The 17,430-nt window shown below is 50.1% G+C and overlaps 1 protein-coding gene across 1 annotated transcript in view; it reads left to right on the top strand.

Annotated features, from left to right (window-relative positions):
• DPP6 (dipeptidyl peptidase like 6) overlaps window positions 1–17,430 on the top strand; it is a 586,350-nt gene that overhangs the window by 503,298 nt on the left and 65,622 nt on the right. The window contains exons 14-16 of the mRNA XM_059932967.1: window positions 767–858; window positions 1,536–1,583; window positions 3,232–3,350. Of these exons, the coding sequence (XP_059788950.1) occupies window positions 767–858; window positions 1,536–1,583; window positions 3,232–3,350 (259 nt within the window). The remainder of the gene's footprint in view (window positions 1–766; window positions 859–1,535; window positions 1,584–3,231; window positions 3,351–17,430) is intronic.

Genomic DNA, 17,430 nt, shown 5'->3' with positions numbered 1-17,430 from the left:
GCACAGGCTCTCCCTTCTCCCGAGGCCATTTCTGGGGTCCCCGTGCCCCACAGTGTGAGCCTCGGGCCCTGTGCCTGATTTAACAGCATTCGCGTTGCACCCGTGCCCGGGGCACCCGCCCTTGGAACGGCCGGCCTGTGGCTCATGCCTCAGCATCTCACAACCCGTTCCTGTTGGGATGGTCACGTCTTTCTCCTTCTGTTGTGATGTGTTGTCATAACTGTTCTGCTCTGGGAGGCACTTAGGGAGAGACAGTGTGTGCAAACACGCAACACGCGATAAACGGTTTCAAGCCGTCCTTGTGAAGAATGGCGGAGAATGACGAAGATCCAGGGGGTTTTTTCCTCCCTCCCTCCCTCCTTCCTCCCTCCCTTCCTTCATTCTTTCCTACCTTCCCTCCCTCCCATCCTTCCTTTATTCTTTCTGTATTTCCTTGCCATGTCTCACCCACTTCCCCATACTTCTCTTTCCTCCCTGCTCGTCCCCCTGTGATAATGACCCGCTGATCAGATTTACACGTGGTGAAGGAACAGTAGCGGCAGCGTGTGCAGCGCTGACGCTTAAGACGCGGAGCTCACGGTGGGAGTTGCTGGCGGTCTGGGTGCTGGTTGATCGCAGGGCAGCCACGGGCGCTGCCCCTCCAGGCGGGCACTCAGGGAAGGGGCGGGGCTGCGGCCCGAGGGTGGTCAGCCTGTGCCCGAGGGCCCCGGGCCGAGAAGCGAGGCTGGGCCCAGCCCTCCCCCACCGTGTCCCGTCTGTGTTCCAGCCTAACAGCAGCAACGACAACATCCAGTCCATCACCTCTGGGGACTGGGACGCGACCAAGATCCTGTCCTACGACGAGAAGCGGAGTAAGATGTGAGTGCGCGTGCGGCCCCCAGCCCGGGCGCCTCTCTGTGTTCTCCTCCTCTCACACTGTGCTCAGCACTCTCTCTCTTGGGCAGCGCCCCGAGGCCCTAGTTTCTCCACGAAAGCGCGCCCTTGGATTCCCGCCCGACCACCCCACGTCCCGCGTCTCGAGGTCCCCGTGAGGACGTCGGGGCTGCAGCCAGGCCTGTGGCTGAGACGGTGGCCGTGCGGGCTGGCTGAGCCTTTGCTGGCTCCAGGCGGGACCCAAGGGCGCTGTGAGCCCAAGTGCGTCGTGGGCCTGGCCTCGTTCCGGACAGCCGCTCCTGTCCTGGTGCAGGTTCACTGCTTTCCCGCTTCTCAGAGAAGTAGGGCCGGGACTGGAAGAGGTCAAGTGCCTTACTCCAGGCTGTCCGGTCAGTGACACGAGGAGCTAGGGTTCAGCTCAGGCAGGCGGGGAGTCCCCGCGGGAGCCAGGGTGCCCACGCAGGGGTCCCGGGCGGGCATCGGCCACCGAGTCACGGGATCCGCCTTTGCGTCCAGCGTGGAGCTGGCCCCGGGCGGGAACGTTCTCTCTGTGGGCCCCGAGCCGCGCGTCCTCGGGGAGGCCTGCAGAGGCCGAGCCTGGCGCGCAGAAACACACCTGCCCCGCAGCCAACTAACTGCCGTGCACCTGCTGGTCTTTGCAGCTACTTCCTCAGCACGGAGGACCTGCCGAGGAGACGCCAGCTGTACAGGTGCGTCCCCCGGCCCCCGCGCACGGCGGTCTCCCGCCAGAGGCTTCGCGTTCCAGAGTCACACCCGTAGCAGTACGTGGGGGGCGGCAGAGAGAGGCCCCGGCCCACGTGATACAGTCTGGGGAGAAATAACCGAAGATGCTGAGGCCCCCAGATTGGAGGCATTATCGTATTTTTCTGCTTTTGCCAGACTGAGTCTCTCCCTCGGTAGACGTCTGACAGTCCTTCCTTTCACCTTAGTCGAAGCTGAACTTGGAAGGATCACTCTGGGCCGGGATTTCGCAGGAGGGAACTGGGGTTTGGGAATGTACGGGTGGACTGGCGTGGGGTCGGCCCTACTACCCGGGGCTCCTCCACGTGGGCGCTGGCTGAGCTCCGAAGTCTCGAAGGGGGCGGGGCAGGGCTGGCCTCTGCATCCTGCAGGGGACAAGGTGTCTTCCAGGGTCCGTCCGCCTTCAGCATAAACCCCGTGACCTGCCCCCCGCCCCAGTTCCCGTTCTCACCGGGGAGAACTTGTGCTTCTGAAGTGGGGTTCTCCCGAGAAGCTTTCTGCCAGTAAAGCGGAGGAGGACGTGAGGCACTGTCACCTCCACCCCTTTGCTCTCCAGACGGGAAGGAGGGGGCAGCTGGTTCCTGCCCCACGCACGAGGGCCACCTAAGAGGCCGCTACTGCGTGTGGCCCTCATGGTCTGGACAGAGCCGGTGCCGGGCTCGCCTCTCCCACCGCCGGGAGTCGGAGAGGCCCCATGGGGTGCACGGCCGCCCTCCCGTCCGCCGGCCCCTCTGCTGAGAGTAAGGGCTGCACTAGGGAGAGAGGCACTGCCTTTCGGAGGAGAGGAGACTCGGCAAGTCCACGCCGTCACAGGTCTGCTCCTCTGCGGACGGCTCCTCTGTGCTTGTCTGCCAGGATAATCCCACCGGTCCCGCCACCAAATTAGCCAAGGCGATGGAGGCCGGCCGCCTGCGCTTTCTCTGGCCTCTCCTGTCTCCCCTGAAGCGTCTTCACTCTCGTAGACCACTTTCACGTTGGCAGCCTTCCCACGCCACACACTCAGACCCGGGCTTCTTCCAGGTTTATTGGAAGATGCCTCGGTATCTTATAGCTTCTGGAAACACATGTTAGGCCTTCTTGACGTGAAACTGTGCTTGACCAGAGCGGTCCTGGGTGACACCTGCAGGAGTAAGAAGCGCCCCGGCACCTCCTCACCGGCTGTGGCAGCGGCCAGAGCCCCCCGCCACTGCTGTTTCTGGAGCCCCTGCCCTGTCCTGTCCCGGCGGCAGGCGCTCTGAGGGGAGTGAAAGACCCAGAACACGTAGCTCCTGTTCCTGAAGTGCCAATCGCCTGCTCAGAGGGATGAGGCACTGGAAGTGATCCCCACACCCGAGTCTCCTTTCAGGACACGCCTGGGCCTGCGTGACTCCCAGGAAGCAGCCGAGCTGGGCGCCCCTGGGGGGGGGGGGCCCTTAGGGACGGCGCCGGGGGAGGGTGACAGCAGAGCCGGCGCTCGAGGCGTCCCCGCGGGGGGACAGGTGGGAGGGTGGCGCCCCCGATCGCCGCGCAGGAGACAAGCCAGCGTGCTGGACGTGGGGGCCGGGAGCTGAGGGTCTCGCCCCTGGTGACCCCCCTGCCCGCTCCCTGTCCCTGCAGCGCCAACACGGTGGGCAACTTCAACAGGCAGTGCCTGTCCTGCGACCTGGTGGACAACTGCACCTACTTCAGCGCCTCTTTCAGCCCCAGCGCCGACTTCTTCCTGCTCAAGTGCGAAGGTGAGTTCTGCCACCGAGTGACACCTCTTTCTAAGGCGCCGCTGGGACCCGGCAGGAGCTCCGCGATCCCAGGACAGGTAGGGCCGCCTAGCTGAGGACGTCGGCTCGCAGGAGCAGCCTTCCTGGGTCACCTCTGCCAGGTGTGTTACTGATATTTTGCATCTTATAAAGGGTTGCAGCTTATCAGAGTGCTTTCTACATGCTGTGCTGGTTAATCTCAAAGTTCACCTACATTTTCCTTAAAAAAATGTGTATCTTACACACTGATGGACATAGGCCATCTGTAAAGGTAATAAAACAATTTCAAAAATTCTTAAGCATATGTAAGGATTGGGATAATATAAAAGAAGATTCAGACAGGAAAAAAATTCTTTTCCTATGACCGAATTCATGGATAATTTATTCCAAACTTTAGAAAGTTCTTGATCACACCAGTCAGCATATACAAAATAGTAGACCAAGTCCCATCGTGGACACAAAGAAATATCTTTGCATCGTGTCCTCATGTCTTGAAAAGATAAGATAGGAACCCACGGAAAGGTAAGAAATAATAAATATGGTTGTAGCAAAATACATCTCAGAGAAGAGCTTGATCTACTGAGATAATCTCAAGGGGTGAAAGTACACTACAGGCAGAGACAGACCGACACCAGGTACGATTGAATCCTATGGTCCCGGGTGAAGAATGAAGAATTTTTATCAGACTGCCTTTGATAGCCTTTGATAGCCACTCAGTAGTTCGGGACCTCAGCCTCTTTTTATCAGCGTTGTCATCCAAAATCTCAGCCCCTCCTCACCAAGCTCAGTCCCAGACATTCTCCTAGGATAATGGGATGGGAGAAAATTGTGTGTTGGGGGGTCGGGGGCGGTTCTGAAATGCAGCACTAGCCCCCAGTCCCCTTGAAGCTCATCTTACCAGACTCTTTTGCCAGCAAGACCTGTTGCCCCAGGGCAGGACCTTCATGATATTACACGTTGGGGAAGTGCAGAGGTGTATAGAGCTCAGAGACTGGGAAATGTGGTGAGCAGACCCACTAGGGGAAAGAGACAGCAGCCTGACAGGAGCTGCAGGGTCAGAAGTCTGAAGTCTTACCTGTCGAAGGAGGAAGTGGCTTTACAATGCGGAAGGTCATGATAAGATACAGAAGGGGAAATTGAAGTCGATCTAAAGAACTTCAGAACGTCCTAGAAAGAATGGTTGGGTGGGAAAGGTGACAGAACTTCCCTCAAGGAAGGTCTCTAAACAAGGGCAGACATCACGTACCAGAAATAGGTTTAAATAGGTTTAAATATGAGGCAGAGAGTAAGCTGGGGGCCTCAAGGTCCATGTTGTAACTGGCCGAGGCGGTCACGATTTGGATCTCGTTCTTGGGTTCTTACTAACGTTCACTAGTATTTGCTCCATCGTCATCTTTCACAGAACCCAGCCTCTTATCTATCAACAAATTCTTTCTCTGCTTCCCTTAGCTCCTGCTAAGCTCTGCAGGGTCTTCTCACTCCAGAGTTTAGTGGGAATGGCCTCGTTCTGAGGACGGCAGCCTTCTGTTGTCCAGTTTCCACAGACTCCAGCCCAGGGTTGAAATTGAAAGGTTCTTCCAGGACATCTGTGGCCCTGGGTTCAGGCAAGGAAGCTCCCATGTCCGTGTGGTGGATGTAAAAATGGCTCCCATGTTGGGAGGCCCCTTGGACAGTGTGCGTGGAGATCACTGAACAGTCGTTCACGTGCAGATTTCCCATCCTGCAAGCGTTCCGTCCTGAGGGAGAGATAACATTTCTTTTTATGTTTGTGTCCCAGCCAGTCTGAGGACATTTTCTCTGTATAAAGCTGCTTGTATTGTGTGGTCTGCGGATATTTTGTGTGAAGAGATAGGTCCTCAGTTGTCACTGTGAAGGAAAACAGAAGCAGAGAACGCGTACGGCCATCCCAGGTCACAGACATGACTCAGCCCCTGAGACCACTGTGATCTCAGCTTCAGAAGGTTGGGGCGCCCCTCCCCACAAATGCCTGGATCCACTAGTAACGGAACAGAGTCATGGAATTTGAAGGATAGGAGACCTCAGAGACCATCTGATCTGATCTCCATCCCCTGCTCCATTTCATTAAGAAACTTAACTCTTAATTGATAATGGAGTTGCCACCTCAGGATTTTCTGAATCATTTAAAACCTATTTAAAGATTTAGCCTGTTGCCTCTTAAGATAAACATAAACTAGCCCTCTTTCCTACAAAACTGCTCTTTAAAATTTTTTCTATTAATAACCTATTTTCTGGCTAGTGTAACTTGTATGCCCAAATCAACCTCTCCCCTAAAACCTAATCAAAACCTCATTTTTAAAAAGGGATTTTCTAAAAAGACGTAAATTTACAAAGACCGCAGAATGGATGAGGTGACTGAAGCAGCCAACTTTACAGTTTAGGGCTGCGGCTTGGACACAGTTACAGCGCCAAGTGCCTTAGCGCCCCCTGAAACCACATCCTGATCCGGCGGTGAGGAGAGCTGAGCGGACACCCAGTCGACACCACAGGCACTGGGGGTAACAGCCGTCAGGGATGCAAAGATGGGTTTAATGACATTTCAAAGGAGAAATGATTACACACCCGGTTGGATTGCTTGGGGTGTTTTGTTGGTGAAGAAGCCTTGAGGAAAGCTTCACACGTGAAGTAGCATTTCAGATAAAGGTGTGGGTAGGGTCAGAATGTGAAACGCAGCCAGGAGGGGCAAAAGTGCAAGTGAGAAGAAAAGTGAGAGAGCAGGAGGAGTCGTGTGGAGGGGTCTTTGCGGCGTGCGAATCGCGATCAGCCTCGTGGATGCATGCGTGTAAGAGGCCGAATTACGATCCAAAAATAATCTTATTTTCCCACATTTCTCAGTAGATATAAATGTAGACCCCAATGTATAGCTCACAGCAACGTTTATTAAACTCCATGTCCCCTCCTGTTTATTTCTTTCATGTCCCAAAGCTGCTCTGAGAGACTGTTGAAAGGCTTTGACCAACATTTAACTTCTCCTCCTCCTCCTGCAGGACTTTATTGTGGATATTAACTTTGCCTCTCAGATGCAACCAGAATAACAGCAACAACAAGAATCTCTCCTTTTTAGGCTGAGGGAAAATGTAGGGGCAACTGGACGATTCTCTGTGGTCAGTTAGGGAGAGGAAAATCTGTGAGTGCTCCCGCACTCAAAATTGTTTGGCCCGTCATGAAGGGAACTACAAATATTCGGCTTGGGCAGAGATTATGGTCAGAGGATTTAATAACTAGGACAAGGTGGACCCCAACCAGCTGAAATAGAGGGCCAGTCAGAGCAGCTGCAGGCCCACACCACGTTAGTACATAAGGGCTAGGTATCATAGCAGCTGTGAAACTGTGACAGCCCCATATAAACTTAGTCCTTCTTCCGCCTTCCCGTGGACCTTCTATTATGATCGTTTCTGGTAGGTTTATCTGATGTGGATCTGTCCCCTTAGCTTACACTGTAGTGCTCAGTGTTGTAACGCCGTCGTAGTGGATTATAGCTCAACTGCTTGCAGTCGGCACTTCTGTTTAATTAGACCTCTGGTGTATTGTTTTTCTCTTAATGTCCAGTTACGCTGCTGTAGTATGTCTTGTCCTTCCTCATCACTGTAGCATTTCATTTAGTCTTATCATCATGTACTTTCTTCGCTAATTTTTCATTAACATTTCTTCTGCGGTTTCTCAAAGCTTGCCACTTTTATATTTTTTTAATAATTTTCAAGTTCGTAATTTTTATTAAGTATGTGACCACTTAAAAATACATACATTATTTTTATACCTTTACACACTGTTAAACATAGATTAAAATAGCATATAGGTAAGTAAAGACTCGGAAATGTTTGTAATGCTCATATCCACTCATTACGTAACCAGATCCCATCTATCTGTGTCAATATTTGTATCTAAACGGCATGGGTTTTAGGTGATCACCAGATACTTGCATGAGAGACACATGTAAACCATATTCAGTAGAACCTCGTGGAAACTCACTTACCTATTTAATATAGAGGTTTAGGTTCCTTTCCAGATCTCTGGGGTCTGGCAGTGAAGCCAGCTGCATCCAAAAGATTGTATTATGATGTAACATTTTATAATGAAATCATCTCTATTCTGGGGTATACCAGTAAGCCGTTTTTTACGTGCTTAGTTGCTCTCAATGATCCTGGGAGATGAGTAACAGAAATACCTAATATTTGTCCAGCTTCTTACGATTTGAAAAGTACATTCTTATGATATAATACTTGATGTTCATATTCCCTTTTTTTTTTTTGAACCTTTGAAATGCATTTTTTTTTTTTGGAGTATCGTTGATTTACAATGTTGTGTTAGTTTCAGGTGTACAGCAAAGTGAATCCATTCTTTTTCAGATTCTTTACAAAACAGAAACAGACTCACAGATCTCGAAATCAAACTTACGGTTACCAAAGGGGGAACGTGGGGGGAAGTGATAAATTAGGAGATTGGGATTGACATATACACAGTACTTTACCTAAAATAGATAACTAACAGGGAACTATACTCACTATTCTGTGATAACATATTGCCGTTTCTGACACCTTGCAATTTTTACTCTTATCACAAACAGACCTGCTTAGAGTTCCCTAAACTCAGTGTTCCCCAGTTCCATGCTTCTGCCTCTGCCTGCCTGATGAGCTCCCGTACATCCTCCAAGGTTCCTCTCAGGCAAGGGTTGATTTTTATCCCCTCCCAGGAGGGTTGAGCTGGCAGCGTGGCCGTGACTGTGGGTTCACCCTGAGACCGGCGCCTGGGACGGACGCTTGACTCCTCAGCCGCTGGGGTCGCCTGCGTCAGAAGCCTGGGACCCGCACCCTCCATTCCTGGAAAAGCCCAATCTTATCGCTAAAGAGAAATGCACTCACCTTCTGTGTATTTCCTGGGGCTGCCGCGACTGCGTGGCCTAAAGCAACAGAAACTGATTCTCTCACAGCCCCGGAGGCGGAGTCTGAAAGCGGGTTGTGGGCTGCGGGGCTGGTCCCTCCTGGAAGCAGGGGGGAGGGTCTGCATCCGCGGCCCCTCCCTGTGCCTGCGTCCAGAGCCTCTCCTCGCAAGGACACTGGTCACGGGGCCCCCGAACCCCGAGCGGCCTCCTCTTACCTTGGTCACATTTACAAATAATTGGTTACAGTTTCTTCCAAATAGGGTCTTGTCCACAGGCGCTGGGGGTTAGGACTTCACCACATCTTTGGGGGGACACAACTCAACCCACAGCGACTCCCCCCGCCCGAGACCCGTATCACCTTCTCGGATAAGAAAGAGAGGACAGAAAACTCTATTGCTGTTCTTCTCGGGGACGCAGAACCAAGGGCAGCCACGGTAGGCTGTGTGCCAGAGACCATTCTTAACGGTTTTACCACATTCCAGAAGGCAGGAGAGGGTCCCCTGGGAAAGTAGTGGGATGCAGACAGTGTCTTTGGAAGGTAACTCTGACGTGTTAGAGGAAGAAGATGGCTCCAGTGTCCGTTTCCTCCAGGAATTCTTCCAGGTCATCGGGCGAAATAAATCCTCATGTTTCATGGAGCTGTGAAAAGTGGTTGGGTTTTCTCCTCCCAAAATAAACTCGACCCTGAACAACTGAGTCAGAGCACCCAGTTCATGAACTCTGAGTTTTCACGATCACAGCCTCTGTGTAGAGAAGTGGACTTTGCTCTTCAGACTGAAGCCCAGGAACACGATTCATTTCCCTATAAGTTCGTCAGGAGGACTCCACCATCCCTGTTTCTGGGAAACATCTAAACACCGCCAGGAAAACATCTAACACCAGGAAACATCTAAACACCACCAGGAAAACACCTAACACCAGGAAACATCTAAACACCACCAGGAAAACGGGCCCCGTGTGTGAATCAGGTGTGTGCAGCTTCATCTGAAACATTTTTTATATTTTTAAAAATAAATAAATGAACATCTTTTTCTTGGAACAAACGAGAGAACTGGAACATTTCCTTCCCATTCTGAGTGAGGAGAGAAACAGCCTGCAGTAGTGACTCGTGCTGCAGACTGAGCCTCCCGCGCCCCCCGTGAAACCCTGACGTAGGAGCTGCTCTTAAGGTCATCGCGGCAGCAGCCTAGTTTATCAAGACAGGCTTCTCCACCTTGCAGTCGAATTGAGACAAAGTAGGACCCAAGCTGATAATAAAGTGAATGACTGTGTCCCGATTACTGCCCTTACTATTAAGTTCTCCCGGGGGCCTCTACCATTGCCAGCTTTGCCACCGTCAAGAAACATGGAAAACATGGTGACGGGGCAGTGAAGTCAGAGTTGGAAGGCCTGGGCTGAACTCAAGGCTCTGCCACTTACTGGCTCTGTGACTCGGGCTTGCTTAAGCTTGTTAAGCTTGCTAAATCCTCATCCGAATCGGGAATAACTACTATCTCATCAAGTCAGGAGGATTAATCAAGAGAATGCGTGGAAAGAGCTTAGCCTGGTATCTGATACATAGCAAATGCTTTATAAATGTTAACTAATGTGATCACAGCTGTCATCACCACCATCATCACCTTAGCAATCAATTAAGAATGTCTTAGATATTTACTGGCTACTAACTCAGGATCCAAGGGTTGGGGCTGAGGCTACAGAGGGTTAGCTTCCGTGAAATTAAGTCACATCCCTTACTTAGTTCCTCCAAATGCACAGACGCCCTCATCCCTCACAAGCTGGAGCTGGGAGCCCTGGGTCTGCGCTTACACTAGCAGGGTAGAAAGTTCCAGAAGGGAGCATGGCTGCCGCAGTCTCGGAGCATTAACCAACCATCGGGCAGGCGTGGCAGTGAAGCGGCTGGTGACTTCAGGGGTGCCTCTGCCTAAGGGGCCCCCGCAGCTGGGTCTTGGCAGTGTTAGGAAGTAACCACACTTTCCCCTTTTCTTTGATGTTTCCTCTTTCCATGCCAGGTCCCCTCTGTGCCTTTACCCCTTCAGACACCCACTGCTGCCGGCTGCCCCGGCCGCATCCTGCCCTTGCGAACCATAATTAAGTGGGAAAACGCACACGGCTGTGCGTCTGCGCCACGTGAGTGCACCTGGAGTCTTGCTCGTAATGGAGCAGCGGAGAAGGCCGGGTGGAAAATCAGAGTCAGTCTCGCAGCCCAGCTCCCCTTGACCGGAAGCTGCTGGCCGTGGCACAGTGGATGAGAAGAATTCAGAGGGCAGGTCCAGGTTTGGTGAGAAAGAATGTCGTCAACAACTGATGCGTCACATGTGCCTCGTGCAGCAGTGAGGGGGGAGGGATGCCCACGTGCCACGCACCTGTCACGTGTGGTGCCATCCCCTGAAAGAAGTGAGTACGCCCCTCGTGAGGAAACTGTCTGACGTGGGACATATTTGGAGGTTGAGGTCCATCCTGAGCTCACCTTGTCCTGCAGAATGAAGTAAAGCACATTTTCTTACAGGGAGCTACCGTCTGAAAGCATTGTGGTCGGGGAGGTGGAAGAGACAACACATCATTTCAGAGAACAGAAATGTGCATTTGTGAAGGAACATTCGTGGAGACCCCGTGGCTGGAAGGAACAGAAACGGCTCCAGTCGTGACGCCACCACAGGAGGTCTCCCGAGGGAAGGCTGCTGCCCAGAACTCCCGACTGAAGGACAGCTCTGTCTGTCGGGCATCTTTTGGATGGGGGGAAAGAGAGACCCAGATCCCTCCGGAGAGACCTGGGGTAACACTGGTTCACACTCCTACAGTGTACAGCTAAGCAGGTGTCCCCTGTGTCCTGACCCAACGTAGGAATTATATATGCTGCTTCTATTCAGGTTATTTCAAATCACTCACATCCAACTATAAATGAGGAGCCTCAAAGCTAAATAATAATAATAATAACATAATGCTAACGATATATAACATTTATCATTATAAAGAATATAATAAATTAATGTTAATAATAAATACTCTGCATCATTGAGGAAAGTCTGTTAATTAGCTTCAAACATGTAGGCTGATAGCAAGTCTCAACAACAGGATGTGAAAGGGGAAAACAAATGGTTTGGTTCTGTAAACTACCTAATCCTCTAGACATCTCTTAATCCAAGTTTCCAAGGCATTAACCTGGGCTGCCCTTTTTAATTGTGGGTTTGTCCAGGTGAATGTTTGGAACTGGGTTTGAAACTCCTTGGAGCATTGCTTGTGTGTCTGAGAGTGAGACCATCTGTTCAATCTCTCCAACATTTGGAGCTACTCCCTTTGAGGTTGCAGTTTCCAAGAACAAGGAGAGGGATTCTCGAGGCAGGTGATCTCCCGAGCATCCTTACACAGGTGCTTCGGAAGGTGCTATACTCGTCAGGAGACGCTGCCAAGCCCCCAAGCATACCCTCCGTAGGAGCCCTATTGCTCCCCGCTAACAACCGAAGGAACAGAACTTCTCACTTTCCCGGGTAGCACTTCCCTGTCACCCAGCAAGTGTCTGAACTGGGCCGGTGCCTGGTGCCAGCAAACTTTTCTGCAAAATGGAGGTCATATCCTGGTAGTGTGCTGCTTGAAATGTCCATGAAAAATAGATAATGTTATTTGATGCAACAGCAGTGCCCCTAGACCCATCCACTGCTTTCCTCCTGCACCCTAGCTCTAGGCGGTAACAGCCTTTACTTGCCAGCCTACCTTCAGGGTCTCCCTCTGACCAGTCCACTTCCCTCCCGAGTACCAGGTCCTACTTCCTAAAGATTATTTCTCTGCCGAATGTCTTCCTGGGCACATACATTTCTCTCTTTTCTAAGTAAAATGGTAGAAGAAACGTAACAGTAAAACATAAATGACTCCCCTGGGCCACCGAAAAGGAGACCATCAATGGAACAAGACGTGGAAGGATTTTTGAAAAATAAATATAAATGGACCACATTGAAAATGAAAGCCAACGACTAGGATATGTGGCACGATTGGTGAAAGACACGGTTACCAAAAACTTAAAAATAAAGTTTGTTTTCCCAGAATTCAGATCAGATCGGAGGCGACAAAGGATGGGAGCTGAAGGTCATCGTGGACTAAGATAGCCTCATTTAAGGGGCTGAGAGGGGACGCCCACCCCCTGCTCCAACAGCTGTGGGCTGACGTATTTGCCCTGGACAGTTAAAGAGACGCTTGGCCGTGGGGGTCTCCTGGAGTGGACGCTGGCCGGAGCAGGAAGTGGGGCTGTGCCTTGAGTGGCCTCAAAGACAAGGAGCCCAAGCGCTAAGGACGGCAGCTCACTGCTGCCTCTGCCCACCCCCGGGACCTGGCATCACTGGGCCCCCGCCCACCATCAGGACCCGGCATCACTGGGCCCCTGCTCACCCTGGGAGCCGGCATCAGCATCGTAGCGTCTGTAACCACCGCGAGGGGGTGCACTCCCGAACAGGACCCTCCCTGCCACATGGCAGCAGCCAACCAGAGATCACTGAGACACAAAAGAAACGTGAAAGGGAGGCCTCAGACTGAACATCAGAAACAGAAACCAACCCCAGGAGAAACATTCGCACGATCACTTCTGTTTACTGCTGTCTCACTGGAAATATCCTCAAAGAGTTCCTAGGAGGTGCCACGTTGATAATCCAAGAACAGGCCACTGGCAAAAAAGGAGACAGACTGCTGGAGATTTAACAAAATGTTTACCAAGGTATTTTTTGTAAGTTTCGAAAGAAGAACTGAGTCGATGGCGTAAGCATGTGCCCCAGTTTCCCCACAAGAGCCTGGAGTGATGCCTCCCGAAGGCCAGTGGAGGCCAGGCCACTGTCGTTAGTGTCCCTCCCTTCACTCTCAGAAGTGTCCCTGTTTGGGCAAAATTATTAGCAGAACACCATCAAATAGTAACCTGGAAAATCCAGCAGAAGGATTTCCCAGAAGGCCTTTTCTTTCACACATCTGCTAAAGGGTTAATCTCCAAAATAAGTACCTGTGTTGATCTTATGGGCTGTGCATCAAGTCCATAAGACTTGTGTTGGCTGCCAGAAAGCTTAGAGTGAAATTTATAGCCCATGTGGGTAGGTCTTTACAGCACACATTTGTTACTCTAGCTGTTTTCCTGGATTTCTCTCTGTCTCTCTCTCTTTTTTTTTTTTTTTTGTCTTTATTTTTACATTGTTCTGCTTTTCTCATCCACTCTTTTTGTGCTTATTTTTATCTATGCATTTATATCTTTCCTATCTGCCTTAAATCCTTTTTGTCTCAGGACCCAGGGCAGATAGACAGAAAATAGGTGAAAGGGGAATGATTGACCAGTTGACTGGCAGATGGAAAAATCAAATGGCTCCTTCAAATAGCATTCAAGGCTGTCCTCAGCCTGGTCCCACCATACTTACCCCACCTGTAGAGCATTATTCCTGGGTTATAGCATTTCAAACACTTAGCAGCACAACCAGTTTCCAAGTGAAATGTTAAAGGAGCTAATACAAAACAGATAAAAATGATGTCTTATTAGCATTAAAAGTTCAGAAGTATAGCATGTGCTTTTCAGTTGAATCAAAGAAGGCAATAAGACTATTTTGATGAATACGAAATGTGCATAATGTAAGTTAGGAAACGCAGGTAAAAGTTACAGCCTTTTATTAATCACCTTCAACGTCCATGAAATTAACCAAACCTTCAGAACCACTGCTGCCCTTCTTTTAGGGCCACTGCTGGAATAAATGGCTTAGGTTTTTCTGTCATTTCAGTACCTATAAAGCTCTCTACCTAAACCTTCGAGGCCTGTTAAATATCTTACACAACCTCCAAGGTCCAACCCGTGAACTTCCTATAATCACACCCCCTCCCTCCTCGGGGCTCTGAGAGCATTTTTTGCCTCTCTCATCTTTTGTATCTTCTACCCCTCACTTCTAGGCGCCAAGCTCACCAAGGCAGGGCCTGTTTGATTGGCATCTGCAGAGCAGCCTCATAACAGCCTGAATATTGATACATGAACATTCACCGAGCGCCAGCAATGTGCCGGGGCTCTGACATGCGCCCGGTGTGTTCTGGAGGCCTGGAGACCCAGCCCAAGGCCCGAGGGAGCAGAGCTGTGAAAGCGCTCCGCCCCCACTTCCTGCACAGCTGCCGGCTGACACGCCCAGTGCCCCCTCCCCCGCCCCCCAGGTGCTGGTCAGCGCATCTCACACCTGCTGCTGATACTCATGTGTTTTCAGTGCCCGTCTCACCCAGGGATGTCAGCTCTGTGTGGCAGGAACTTTGTATTACCCACCACTTTGATCCCAGTTTCTAGACCATTGCCTGCATACAGCGGGTCCTCAACAAACAAGTATTAATAGTTTTTGAAGGGATAAATAAAATTGACATCAAAATGCTACACTTTGGGGCCAATATAGACTGAGCTGAAAGTCACAGTTATACCTTAGAACTTCCTAGAAAAGAAGCTAATTCACATGCCCTTGTAGGGTGCCATAAATGCTACCTCACGTGATCTAGAAAACCAAAATATTCTTTTAAAACATTATCTCCTGCCATCACACACGCATACTTTTGTATGCTTACAAGATGCAGAACACTATGAACACTGAGTTAATTTTTTTAGACAGAAATGTTGTAAACAAAGAAAGATGGTCAAAAGCAATAAAAATAATGTAATATGCCATTTAAAATCATATGTTTAGGAGATTGGCCTAAATGAATTTTCTAACTGAATATAGACCTTCTGGCAGACTTTACGTGTTTCTCCTCTTTTGCTTCAGAGGGAAGCCCTGGGGCCTGTGGGTAAAGTTCAGGGAACAATGTTTCATCTTCATACAAAGGAAAAGCCAGAGGAGTTGGGAGCATCATGATGTGGCTGTAACTGCAGGTGTGACGTGTGTACACACGGTGACCCCTAAAGCTTCCGTCCCGGGAGCTCTCCAGGGGGAGACTAGCTAACCAGTAAGAGATGTCTCAGGAGGGTCCCTGTGGCTTTCGGGGACTAGATGTTCTAGAATCCTTGCCCTAGTAGGAATCTCTGGTGGTTCTTTTCCAATGCCGACCCGATAGAGCAACTTGAGGGACCATCCCAGGATCCAGGCAGATTTGACACCTTCTCCAGACACCTGGGGTCTCTGGCCACATACAGTGGTGCTTATTTGAATAATGAAAAACTGAACACATTGAGAGATCCTAACGTACATTCCAAGTCATCACCAAATCTGTTGGATCAGTGAAGTCAAAATGTAGTATTTGGCTAGAGATACTGGGTTGTCTTTTTTGGAAACATGATGGTGGCCAGGTAAGGGGGTGTGGCGTCTCTTTCACAGACCCTCCCGTAGCCAGTGAGCCCTAGCGCTTCGTGCCCTGGCCGTCTACAGTAAGTTGTACTTTGCTGCCTTTGCCTCACTTCACAATGCCTTAGGTAGGATTTGACTGCTCTTTCGTTGTGTCAGAGCCTGATTTCATAATCTGGATCACTTTTCAAAAAAGACACTTGGGGGCTTCCCTGGTGGCGCAGTGATTGAGAATCTGCCTGCTAATGCAGGGGACACGGGTTCGAGCCCTGGTCTGGGAAGATCCCACATGCCGCGGAGCAACTGGGCCCGTGAGCCACAACTACTGAGCCTGCGCGTCTGGAGCCTGTGCTCCGCAACAAGAGAGGCCGCGATAGTGAGAGGCCCGCGCACCGCGATGAAGAGTGGCCCCCGCTCGCCGCAACTGGAGAAGGCCCTCGCACAGAAACGAAGACCCAACATAGCAATCAATCAATAAATAAATAATAAATAAATAAATCTTAAAAAAAAAAAAGACACTTGGAAAATACCAATTTTGTTTTTCCACTTAGTGGTTACTGGTGAAAATTTAGTGTTTTAGATGCACGTAAGGGAGCATTTCTTCTGGACTAAAGGAATCCGCTTCTTAAACAAACACTGCTGGCATATTTTGATCAACAGTAAAATATCCATCCATGTCCTCTACCCATGTTTCAATAGTAGGTGACTTTTTTTTAAATCCAGGGAACATTATCTTATTGCCTAGCACAAACGAATTACAAGAATTAGATTGGAAATGTCTAGCTAGCTCTTAACAAAAGTTTCCATTTTAGACAAGGAGACATAAAAAGAACTGATCGCAAACTTAATTACTGATGCTAATGGAGAAGAACAGGAATAAGGGAAAACCAGGTGCTTCTGTAGCCAGGCATCTCTTCTGCTCCCAAACCTCGCTGTTTAAGAGAACGTGGGCAAACGCAAGGCTTAGTGGGGAAGGAAGGGATGTGAATGAGTGAACCCCACTTCGTGTATTATAATGGGGAGCGGCGGGGGGACACAGGCGAGAACAGACACTGCTTGGCCCCAGTCAGTTGTCCCCTTTCAGAAACTGTTATCTCCGGTATTTAAACCCAAGTTCAGAATTCACTGTTTTTTTTAAATTTATTTATTTATTTTGGCTGTGTTGGGTCTTCGTTTCTGTGCGAGGGCTTTCTCCAGTTGCGGCGAGCGGGGGCCAGTCTTCATCGCGGTGCGCGGGCCTCTCACTGTCGCGGCCTCTCTTGTTGCGGAGCACAGGCTCCAGAGGCGCAGGCTCAGTAGTTGTGGCTCACGGGCCTAGTTGCTCCGCGGCATGTGGGATCTTCCCAGACCAGGGCTCGAACCCGTGTCCTCTGCATTGGCAGGCAGATTCTCAACCACTGCGCCACCAGGAAAGCCCCAGAATCTGTATTTTTATATAAACATCTGATTTCTAAATGTTGGAAACCAACTAAAATTCGAAACATTTTCCTTTTGGCTAAATAAAACATTTGCAGGCCACATCTGGCCCACAGGTGACCAGGTTATGATGTCCTGGTAGCGATGCACTGGATTGTCAAAGGTAATTTCTTGTTTCTTGGTCCCGCTTACAAGCTGCCCACTTGGTTATCATGAACTAACCAAAGCTTAAGTAGGCAGAGGGAGCTGTGAGAGAGGTGGAAATGTTTCAGTCTCAAGGATCCATCCCTGGACACTCATGAATCCACAATACTTTTTATACTCATCTCTAAGAGTATTTTGACTCTGCTTGTAGTTAATTCCCAGCTATCCAGCACAGTGGAGTAAAGCAGTGGTCATATTAATAAAGTCTTCCCATTATACCATACATGAATTATCTTCTACGACGTGAGGATATTTATCACTTATTCTGCTAGCTGTAAATTAA

This window comes from Balaenoptera ricei, chromosome 9 (assembly GCF_028023285.1).
Source record: "Balaenoptera ricei isolate mBalRic1 chromosome 9, mBalRic1.hap2, whole genome shotgun sequence".
Taxonomy (NCBI): Eukaryota; Metazoa; Chordata; class Mammalia; order Artiodactyla; family Balaenopteridae; genus Balaenoptera; species Balaenoptera ricei.
The sequence above is the reverse complement of the archived record's forward strand: the minus strand, read 5'-3'. Positions and strand labels throughout refer to the sequence as shown.